General features: G+C 41.5%; 2 protein-coding genes across 2 annotated transcripts in view; one reads left to right on the top strand and one right to left on the bottom strand.

Moving 5' to 3' along the window:
* The first annotated feature begins 480 nt into the window (after positions 1-480).
* On the top strand, positions 481-2,131 carry LOC134182353 (uncharacterized). Its single transcript, XM_062649753.1, has 2 exons — positions 481-766; positions 950-2,131. Exons 1-2 carry the CDS (start codon positions 481-483, stop codon positions 2,017-2,019), a joined length of 1,356 nt encoding a protein of 451 aa, XP_062505737.1. The 3' UTR covers positions 2,020-2,131.
* Positions 2,132-9,574: 7,443 nt separating this feature from the next.
* LOC134181798 (collagen alpha-1(I) chain-like) overlaps positions 9,575-11,579 on the bottom strand; it is a 2,263-nt gene continuing 258 nt past the window's right edge. Inside the window, exons 2-9 of the mRNA XM_062649066.1 lie at positions 11,109-11,153; positions 10,981-11,052; positions 10,585-10,656; positions 10,471-10,524; positions 10,379-10,429; positions 9,850-9,903; positions 9,719-9,781; positions 9,575-9,661 (exon numbers count right to left, since the gene is read on the bottom strand). Of these exons, the coding sequence (XP_062505050.1) occupies positions 9,575-9,661; positions 9,719-9,781; positions 9,850-9,903; positions 10,379-10,429; positions 10,471-10,524; positions 10,585-10,656; positions 10,981-11,052; positions 11,109-11,153 (498 nt within the window). The remainder of the gene's footprint in view (positions 9,662-9,718; positions 9,782-9,849; positions 9,904-10,378; positions 10,430-10,470; positions 10,525-10,584; positions 10,657-10,980; positions 11,053-11,108; positions 11,154-11,579) is intronic.

The raw sequence follows: 11,579 nt of genomic DNA, 5'->3' as shown, positions 1-11,579 counted from the left end.
GACACTACTCCATTACACACGTACAGTAGAGAGTTTGCTATTCACACACACACACACACACACACACACACACACACACACACACACACACACACACACACACACACACACACACACACACACACACACAGACACACACACAGACACACACACCTTGACGTTGACACCTTGCCATCATCCATCATAAACAAAATTCACAGAGAAGTCTACATTCCAAGTTGTTAGTCTGTGTCATGCCTTTTGAGTCTACCATTAGATATTAAGACTAACTATGATTTTTATATACTACTGTACATTCACAATACTTGTAACACGAGATTTTACAGTTAGAGAAAAAAGTATTGTCAGTAATACCATGTAGTCTGTTTTATTAATACAGTAAGCTACCACTAATATTATTGACAAACAAATATTTTTCCTCTAAAGGAATATGCCGAGGGGACTCTTGTTCTTCTAAAATCAATGCAGCATTCACACCGAATGAGAGGAAAGCTTGAGACAAAGTGGAAAGGACCATACGAAGTAATTCAGGCAATGTCCAAAGGACGTTACCAGCTAAAAGCTGAATCCGGAAAAATTATGTCCAAGCTCTATCATGGGGCTCTAATAAAAGCCTACATGCAACCTGAAATCACTGATATACAAAAATCTGTTGCTCATGATACCAGTGATGCACAGTATGCTTCTAAACATCAAATCAGTAATGAAAAGAAAACTTGTAAACCTGGAATCAATGCTGAGAGTGCTGCTGACTCAAGTGGCTTGAGTAAGTATACATACATTTACACATACATACATACATACATACTTACATACCATACATACATACAAACGTACTTACGCTACATAAATATACATACAATCATAAATACATACACAATATATTTTAATATATCTCAATACCAAGACTCGCCCCAATAATAATTAACCATTTCCTTCAGCAATGTAGAAACACAATATTTTTGTCAAGGTGAATGCAAAAGCAGAAAACGATCACTGAATGTTGATGATTTCCCTGAATCGGCTAAGAAGATTGTTAATGTGCCAGAAAAAAAACGGGTAAAGATTGCATCTGATGGATGCAAATGCACCACTAACTGTAGTAAGAAGACCAAATGCAGCTGCAAACAACAAGGAATCACGTGTGGTCTGAAATGTCACCATGGCAAGAGGTGCTCCAATGCAGCTAAGACAAAAATAGAAACACCGATACTGATTGCAGACAAAGACGACACCAACATTGAACAACAATCTAACCACTGGTGGCTACCACAATTACAACTTTCTTTTGCTGATGAAAAAGAACTGATTCAAGGTCAATGGTTGACTGACAGACATATAACAGCAGCACAGTCAATTTTAAAATCACAATTTCCACATGTGGATGGTTTGGTCTCACCATTGATAGGCACTACCTCCATTGGATTTAACCCAGTTACAAGCAGTGCGATTCAAATACACAACAATGAAAGAATCCACTGGGTAACATCTTCAACAAGTGTGGAATCAAACAGTGTCAACATATATGACAGCCTTTTCAATGACCACTTGTCAGTCTCTCTCCGTAGACAGCTGGTAGACCTGTACAGACTACTGGCAGACAATGAAGGCTCAATCACTGTAAACGTCAAGGCAGTACAGCAGCAACGATTCGGAGAAGGCAACTGCGGACCATTTACAATAGCATTCGCAACAAGCCTGTGCCACGGCATTGATCCATCCTCTATTGCATTTCAAGAACGGTATCTTCGTAGACATATACATTCTGCATTTCTATCCGAAAGGTTTGATCCATTTCCTGAAAGTAAAAGCAATGTAAGAAGGGCTGTGGCTGTCCAGATAAAAATAAGTATCCACTGTATCTGCCACCAGCATCTTCCATTAGAGAAACTAGTCAAATGTGAGGGCTGTGACACACTGTATCATTTAAAGTGTGTTTCAAAAAATACAGCTGGCATAAAGAAACAACCACAATGGTACTGCCAGTCCTGTTCAGAAAGAATTAGAGAAAAATCTTGAACAGCTTAGTCATTTAATTTAATTGCTCTGTGTGACTGCGTAGTTAGATTAATGATAATACTAGTGAGGGTTTGTGTAGTTTGATACCTGCAATGAATGGATGCACAGCTTTTCTTTTGTCATCTTCCTGTAACTTGTGGAAAGTTTTATTAAAAACGTTTTTGTTGAGTTCTCCACAGAGCTTGTTGGGGCCAATTTTGATCCCAGATACACATGCACACACACACACACACACACACACACACACACACACACACACACGCATGCACACACAGCTATACACTTCCTAATTGTAATGCCTGGACAACGTAACTGACATGTGCTAAAGTTAGTTGAAGTAAGTATACAAGTAACACTAAAATGTTCCAAACAGACAAATGGCACTGTATCCATTTGACATAGATCGAGACTCTAATGTGACTTTTCAAATTTGATATGGCACATAACAGATTTGATATGACTGCAGAGCATGAAATAATGGCCGGCCATTTTTCAGGATGAGTGTCTGGCTGTGACAGACAACCGTTAGTACATACACAATACAGGGCATTTGTACAATTACGCAGGCAGCCGATGGGCATCACACAACAATAGTGAATATCGGATATATAGGTGAACTGATTAAATATTTCTATTTAATCACACTGTTTAGCATAAACATATCCAGCTTAGGAAACACAAATCACATCACTCTACCAGTTATGACATGGATCAGACTCGACGAAGGGTTATGTAATTAGTCATTCATTTCTCAAAATAGCGGCTACAGCTCTGAGTAAATGGCCGATCAATTTGAAATCCTTATTTCAGGGTCTGTGACTGTAAATAAATTCGATTCGACACATCAATTCCGATTCACATAATTTGATTAATATATAAATTTGATCTCACATTATGTAAATATAAAATAAAACTTGTGCTTAAAATAAATTTGACATAACAAAAATATGAAATAACAAAGTACGTGTGTATAAATGTAATTTGTCATAACAATTGGGAACTCCATTACTGTGGTGATGCAATAGAAATAAATATTATATAATAACAACAACAACAACAATAATAACAATATATTTTGTTTCATAGCGCTACAGGTACAGTGCTCAAGGCCAGACAAGATACATACACTAACAAGTAAAAATAGATAGTCACAGAAGAATATATAACGAAACATAATTAATTAAATGTCTAATTCGCACGCACACGCACGCACGCAAGCACGCACGCACGCACGCACGCACGCACGCACACACACACACACACACACACACACACACACACACACACCACACTCACAAGTTCGCGCGCGCGTCTCAGACTGTTTGTAAATGTACGTACCTAGATAACTTAAGTGTAGTTGCCATGTTGAAGTCATCGCATCCAGCTGCCTAGCTCAAAGCATCCTTCTAGAAACACAAAAACGTCCAAAAAAAGAGCGACGTTTGTGTTTGTTGACCGTTTGTTGACCGCCTTTCTTGTCCATGAAATTCTCTAGCACGCATTCACGATCTGTACCCGGATAGTTTGTCCGGATAGAGGATAGTGTAGCCAAGGACGAAGTACCCGGTCGGATAGTCTAGACTATCCGGGTAGGATACTTTAGACCCGGATAGTTTGGACTGGGACACCGGATCATATCTCAGTCTACTTTCTATTCCCCGTAAGCGTGAGCTCGGTAGTGAGTAATGAATTAGAGGTCACACCAGGTGTGCTCATTAGAGCATTAAGAGCTGCTCCAGTTAGACCATGTAGATAATCTGATAAACAGAAATGCCAGACCTAGCGGTTTCTAACAAAACCGAGATCATCGCGAAAGTCCCAAAAACAGCAGAGATATTGATGATTTTCAAAGTTCACACTTATGGGGAACAGACAGTAGTCTTGGTCACTCATTTTCTCCTGGCGACCTGCCGCAGCTGTTCCATATTGGATGCTAGAAGCAACTAATTAGACCACGTCACATCAGCACTTGACGTAACCTACTGACAGATAAACTTCCGCGAAATTTGTTATTCTAGCTCTCTCTCTAGAGGTGCGCTCTTTTTGGCTAACGTTATAGTTCTACACGCTATAGCTTCTATACTCACCGGATGAGGTTAGAGTTTATCGTTGCTACTGCAGAAATTTAATTATTGAAATTTGATGTTCGGACATCCGGGACCAGACACGTATCTCGGACAGTGGCGACTATTTACAATGAAAATTAAGACATTACATGTAATCGCACTTTGGAGGGTATATACTGCAACGGTCGTTCGGCTGGTTGGTTTCAAAGACCAAAATTATTTTGAATAATTGCCACTAGCTAGAGTCCCGGATGATTTTTAGCTTGATCTCGGCCACTCGTCTCTGCCAAATATCTGTGACCTGAACAAGTTGTTACGCTGCAGTTCTAGTGGATAGCAACTGGATAGGCAACGTCAGTTGCCAGTTAGACCGAATTTCTCACTGAAGCCGAGCTCTTCACAGCACAGCAATGTACTAAATTAATTAAAAGGAGAACTCTCACCAAATTCAACCATCTCTCAGATGAAAGCTGTCACTTCATGACGCGACCATTTGCAACCGTTTACTGCAGAAATTTACCGTAACAAAGAAATAAAGCATTGAAATTACCTGCGTGGGCGTGTTTGTACCCGTATGTGGCATAAGCGTAACTCTGATTGCTAGTTAGCAAGGAAGACTTATATCTGTGCACATTTTAGGGTAAGGATTGTGAGACATATGGTATCAAGTTGTGATTTATTGACTAAAGCAAATTGGGACCCCAAAGTTATGTACGTAAATGGGGAATCGTCTGAACAACTCGTTGCCCATTCTCTACTTTTGTGGTTGTCTAGACCGTAGGTTTCCTGCAGGAAGATACCAGCAGAAAGATGCCAAACCTTGTATCTTTCTTTCAACAACTTTTAGTATTTGGTGATAGTTCTCCTTAAGTAGTGGTGTAAGAGTCTCTCAAATAACGTCTTCAAAAATACCTTTTTGCATTGCAGAGATCTAGAAAAAACACCTCTCTCTCTCTCTCTCTCGCTTTTGTTTGCGTGCAAACAAAGGTGTCGGTCTCTCCTCTCTTTCTCCCGTCTCGGGGCAGCACCTCCCTAGAACCCGAGACGGAGGAAGATATTAAAAGAGATCGTGGTAACCAATTAAGAGAGCGGAATAATGCTTGGCAACCAGTTCGTCGCAACTGTTTCGGCGTGCCCCTGTTCCATTATTTCCACCCAGCAAGAGCCCAGCTACTCCCAAAATGCGACGATTGCGGGTATCCTGGAGAAAATATACCATTTTGTATTGCAGAGATCCAGAAAACGACGACTACTTCTTGTGTATGTGCGTCTGCAAAAGGGGGTCCAAATGCGCACGGACTTTTGCCGGTATCCTAGAGAAAAATTAGCCGTTTTTTATTTCAGAGACATACTGGCAGGGGCAGACAACAAAATATAGAAAAAGTGTTTGCCAGCAGAGGCAGCGCAGACCGACAGACATAACCATGGACAAACTACAAAAAATATAGAAAAAGTGGGTTCACCAGCGGAGACACATGAGCGTACACAGACAAAAATATAGAAATATGTGTTCGCCAGCAGAGACAGGGCAAACATACAGACAAACATGGACAAACAGCAAAAATATAACACAATGTATCCACAAGCAGAGACATACTAGCAGGGCAAGACCCAAATTCTACCCCAAACTCTGACAAGTGGGTGCAAAATATTATCCAAATACTACCCCCAAATTCTGCCAAGTGAATGCAAAACATCCTCCAAATTCTACCTCCAAATTCTGCCAAGTGGGTGCACAATATCCTCCAAATTGTGCCAGGTGGGTGAAAATTCTATCCCCAAATTCTGCCAAACCTAACAGAAATGACACCCCAAATTCTACCAAAACATACCCCAAATTGGACCCCAAATTCTGCCAGGTGGATGTCCAACTACCGAAGTTGCCAGCAAAAACAACAATGTAGGCCTATGTATACCGGGAACGAAAATATCACCGCAACAATGTCCAACAACATAGAAGTTGCCAGCGAAAAACTATGTAAACCTATGTATACTGGGGCAACGAGAACATTTACGCATCTATGTCCACCAATGCACCGATCCAGGCCACATTTGCAACTATAGCCCTTCTATATCTAACGAGTTATTACGTCCCCATTACGTCCCATTACGTCGCGGTTACGTAATTGCCACGTGGAGTGACGTCAATGACGTGCTACCTTGTCTCACCTCCGTTCAGTACTCGGCTTATCTTGGGCCGGTTTTCTGCAAGGAACCTTTGAGGCGTGTCTTCTCATACGGGAAAATTTTATCACCGCATGCGGCTTGGTCATATTTTGTTTTCGACGGGATGTCGCAGCGCTCTTGTCAAGTTGGGGCTTCGCTGCCTGTTGGCGATTTGGCTGACTTGTTTCAGCTGCAAACAACTGACGACGAGGTCCGCGATGGTGATGACGTGTTGCTGGTGTCGGAATCGTCGTCCGACGAAAACTCGACGGACAACGAAGAAGCGCTACCCGTCGGCGAAGACAGCGATGACGCTACGCTGTAAGTATAACGGTTTGATGTCTAATCATCTTGTTTTTTTGCGATAAGTTGTTGAGTAACGTTTCTAGTACGTGGTTTGGGCGTTAGCTGTTGGGAAGAATTTGAGTTATGCGCGTAGCAACGCATGAGTGTTCGGTTGCTGTGGCTGTGTACCCGTATGTGGTGGGTAGAGATCGGTATGTAAAACAGTTTGATGTCTATTCGTTTTGTTTTTTGCTATACGCTGTTTAGTAAAGGTTTCAGTAAGTGTTTTCCAAGTTTGGATGTTAGGAGTTGGCAAGAATTTGAGTTATGCGCATAGCAACGCGGTTGCTATGGCTGTGTACCTATACCTTGTGATTACAGATGGAATATATTGCACTCATGCACACAGTTTCTAATATCTTATATTTGTATTAGCCCTCCTTCACATCACGATCATTCTCCTTCATCACCAGATCCTCATCTATCACTTTCTGCTACCTCTCTTCCTGCTACTTCTCTTCCTGCCAATTCACCTCCTACTTCCCATTCAACTCCCTCTTCCTCAGTCACTGCTGTTTCTGCGTCATCGCTGTCAACTCATCCTCATCAGCAACCACCACCACGACAACCTTGTCAACAGCCAACTCGCCAACAGCCAGCTCGTCGACGGCCAACTTGACAACGTCATGTACCAGTTTCCTCATCTGAGTCATCTGACTCTGAGTCTGAGCCAGCTGCCTGTTTTGATCACCACAGTGATGCACTGAACGTCGAGCATTTGTGCCATGTACCACCTGATGATAATTACCAACTGCAATTACCACAATTTGCACCACGAAGGCCTGCTGGATTCTACCGTCCCCACCCGTATCCTACAAATGCTGTTGGTTATTTTAAGATTTTCTTTACCGACAACATGATCGAGATTATTAGAACGTATGTGTTTGATGTCTTTTCTATGCATTTGTCTTCATGGTATAATATTTTATAGAAACAGTAACATCAACGGTGAAGATAATTGTAAAAAAGTTATAGAGGCAAATCTGGAGGACGGCGAGGGAGGGTAGTTATCGTCCTGTGACGGTTGACGAGATGAACTCGCTGATCGGGCTCTTGATCTACATGGGACTTGTCAAGGTATACTATAACAAAGTATTTAGTGTATTATTTTTAATTCTATGTATCTGTAGGTTCCTGAGCTCTCAGAATACTGGCTCACAACTTTTTCCTTTTACGGGTTGTGGGCCAGAAGGTTCATGTCTCGCAGCCGTTTTGACGCGATCCTATCGGTCCTACATATGGAAAACCCTTGTACTGATAAGGACCGAGAGGCTGACCCATTGAGAAAAGTACGTACAGTATACAACGAAGTACATAAAAATTGTCTTGAGTATGGTCAGCCTCAAGCCCGTGTCTCACTTGACGAGCACATGGTGAACGCTAAAGGCCGTTTTGCTTTTAGGTATGTAAAGGTTTCCAAAATATAACCTGAACATTTACTAAATATGATTTTGCTATTATTAGGCAAGACATCAAATACAAACCCGTCAAGTGGGGTGTGAAGTTGTATTGTGTATGCGATTCTATTTCTGGCTACACATACAACTTCGATATTTACACAGGCAGGGAGCGTCAATCATCAGTGGCGGCGACAACAGGAACAACAACATCACAAGCAGCAAAAACAGCAGCTGCAACCACAACACCATCAGCTGGCTCAGCTCGAAAACGACGGAAGTCAACACGTCAGTCAGCAGATGACACAAGTGTGATCCATTGTACAGTCATGCATGTGATGGATCCTCTCCTTGATCAGAGGTACACTGTGTACACTGATCAATTCTATACATCAGGACCTCTCTTCAAGGAGCTCTATATGACCGGCTTATAATGGCCTGTGGTACAGTCCAGAAAAACAGGAAGGGTGTTCCTGCAGATTTGAAGAACATTCGTTTGTGTTCTCAAAGTTACCACGAGGTAACTATAGCATGTGTTTTTATTAGCAAATACAATTATAGTTTTGTTTAGGTTCGTTTCGTTATGAACGTGACAGTTCACTTTGTACCATTCAATGGGTGGACCTTAGCGTGGTAACACTTATGAGCACCTTTCATTCTGGACACCATCATGCTCTCTGCGAAGAATTCACCAAGGATCGTGCAAAGTATGATGGGCACCACAGGATCTGTATTTTCAGACCTGAGGCTATTTGCGACTATAATGCCCACATGGGAGGCGTTGATAAGTTGGACCAAATGATTAAATATTACGAAGTATTGCATAAGAGCTTCAAGTACTGGAAGAAGATCTTTCTGCACATGATTGACTTAGCTATTCTCAACAGCTTCAGCAACACACACTCGCACTTGCGAGCGCGCACACGTACACACACACACGCACACACACACACACACACACACACACACACACACACAAACGCACGCACACACACACACACACAAACGCACGCACACACACACACACTCACACACACACTCTTTCTCTCTCACACACGCACACACACACACACACACAAACGCACACACACACACACACGCATACGTACTAACTCAACACGCAACATATGTTTAATATTTGTTATAATAATTATTCCTTGACCTGAGTTATTATAAAGTAGAAAAAATGCTCTATTCAAGTAAGCAAAAATTTAACGTCAAGCAATTTCCAATCATACTGTATCAATAATATTAAGATCATCACAATAGTTTCAAGTGTATGGCACATAAAGTCTATATTATGGGTTTATAAAAACTTTCGCTATTTCACATTTTGGACACCATACTGCTTTGTAATTAAATTTGCGCAATAACTTCCTCTGAGTCAGAGGGTCAACCGCTGCCGGGGCAGCCTTAGAGCCCCACTATACCTACGCAAGTATAGTATAATACTTTATCAACCGTTGTCGTCTTGACTTTAAAATAATAGCGAAAAGACGTGAGCGCTGGGTAAGATAAGATTTAGTTACCTGTTGTTTCCACAGTTCTAGTTCTTTTACCTGTAACACGCAATGATTGCATCTACAAATTGACTATTTCTTCACGTCGTACCCTTTTTAATAGTCCCTTGACCGGGTTGAAATAGCGAATCAAAATATCCTCACTCATCTAGCCATAAGCAAACACTGTCATGCATGAGTTTAGAAATGTAGCTCAATGTTGAACCTCTGGTCCAGCGATGCCTTGCGGTCCTGCTTCTCCCTTTCCTCCTGGTAACCCAATGGCGCCCTAGTAGAAGCAATATGATTAGCAGTAGTGTGGCTATTATCTTTAAAAACGCACTTTTAATAACGCACTTTTACTCCCTTGGGACCGTGTGGACCTGGCGTACCAACAGGACCTGCAGATCCCTTAATACATTATATTAGTTGTATAGCAACATAACGAAGTTTTTTTGCTGTGAATCATACTGGAACGCCATCCAATCCAGCTATGCCCCTTGGCCCTGTTGGGCCTCTGACTCCATAATAGAACAGCGGACGTAAATATACAATATCTAGTTAATGTTTCTATATTGTATTCAAATACATAATAAGATTTATCGTGCAGATAAATTACATGTATAATGTACAAAACTCAAACTAACTATAATATGGTTGCAAAATACGAGTAATTGAGAATCATATTCTTGTACGTGTGTGTGTGTGTGTGTGTGTGTGTGTGTGTGTGCGTGCGTGCGTGGGTGCGTTCGTGTGTGTACGTGTGTGTACTTGTACTATTAATAATGTATGCAGCAATTCATTCTGTGACATACGTAGAGCAATTGTATGTAAGACAAATGTGAAATATGAAACACAGAAAGCCAAACAATAACGTCACATTGACCTCATTCTTCTGGTTAGTCGAATTCACCCTTTTGTAGAGTAGTGTACATGCCTGTTTATACACCAACAGCTATAATATACAATTATACATACTTTTTGACCACTTGGTCCTGTTTCCCCTCTAGGACCTCGAGGCCCAGAGAAACCCTGCAGAAAGAACGTAGATAAACATGCATGCTGTTTTCCATATGTCCAAGTCTGTCTTACTGCTGGTCCAGTCCTTCCAGGTAAACCTTGTGGACCAGGTGGACCTGCAGGACCGATTACACCTGAGGCTCCCTGTAAAACAATTAGTAGTAGCTAATGCATGGGTAGCAGTGATTTGTAGCATTTCTAAATTCATATTAAGCTAAATCATTATTTAACCAATTATCAAAGGCTAATCGAAAGACCAGCCCAAACGAGAAGTAAAGTCTATAGAGATTGGATTTGCACGAGTGCGTCGACTGCTATATAATTGTGAAAGTTCAAGATTGCTTTAAAACGTTTCTAGTTACTCTTAGCTTGTATCGTCTCCTCATTCACTTTAATTTTTTAATTTTTAAAAAAAAATTTATTTAATTAGGTTATTTTTATATTTTGTATTTGGAATAACCACCATACCGTTAGTCCAGTCTTTCCAGCAGGACCTTGTGGACCTGGTGAACCAGGAGGTCCTGTTAAGCCTGGAAGACCCTGGATAAATAGAGAATGTAAATATTGCTAGATGGCTGCTTTCATTAATTACTAACTTGCTTGCCTGTAGAACCAACTGGACCCTCATCTCCTTTCGTACCCTTTTGCAATAGACAACCGGTAAGTTTATGGCGATTACAAACTGTTTCATTGCATGTCTCTGTTCATTTGCTTAGGTGCTTGTGCGTGCTTGTGTGTATGTGTGTATGCGTGCGTGCGTGCGCGTGTGATGTGTGCGTGTGATGTGCGTGCGTGTGTGTGTGTGTGTGTGCTTTTGTGTGTGTATGTGTGTGGTGTGTGTTTACTCAAGTAAAGGCACAACATGGATAACATGGATGGTGTGTGTGTGTGTGTGTGTGTGTGTGTGTGTGTGTGTGTGTGTGTGTGTGTGTGTGTGTGTGTGTGTGTGTGTGTGTGTGTGTGTCTGTGTGTGTGTGTGTGTGTGTGTGTGTGTGTGTGTGTGTGTGTGTGTGTGTGTGTGTGTGTGTGTGTGTGTGTGTGTGTGTGTGTGTGTGTCCGATTGTAAA

The sequence above is a fragment of the Corticium candelabrum genome, chromosome 7 (assembly GCF_963422355.1).
Source record: "Corticium candelabrum chromosome 7, ooCorCand1.1, whole genome shotgun sequence".
In the NCBI taxonomy this organism is placed as follows: domain Eukaryota; kingdom Metazoa; phylum Porifera; class Homoscleromorpha; order Homosclerophorida; family Plakinidae; genus Corticium; species Corticium candelabrum.
This window is presented reverse-complemented; position numbering and strand designations above follow the sequence as displayed.

Coding starts and splice junctions, on each gene's coding strand:
- LOC134182353 (XM_062649753.1), top strand. CDS start 481: ATGAGAGGAAAGCTTGAGACAAAGTGGAAAGGACCATACGAAGTAATT. Junction 767..949: donor TGCTGACTCAAGTGGCTTGA/GTAAGTATACAT, acceptor TCAGCAATGTAG/AAACACAATATTTTTGTCAA.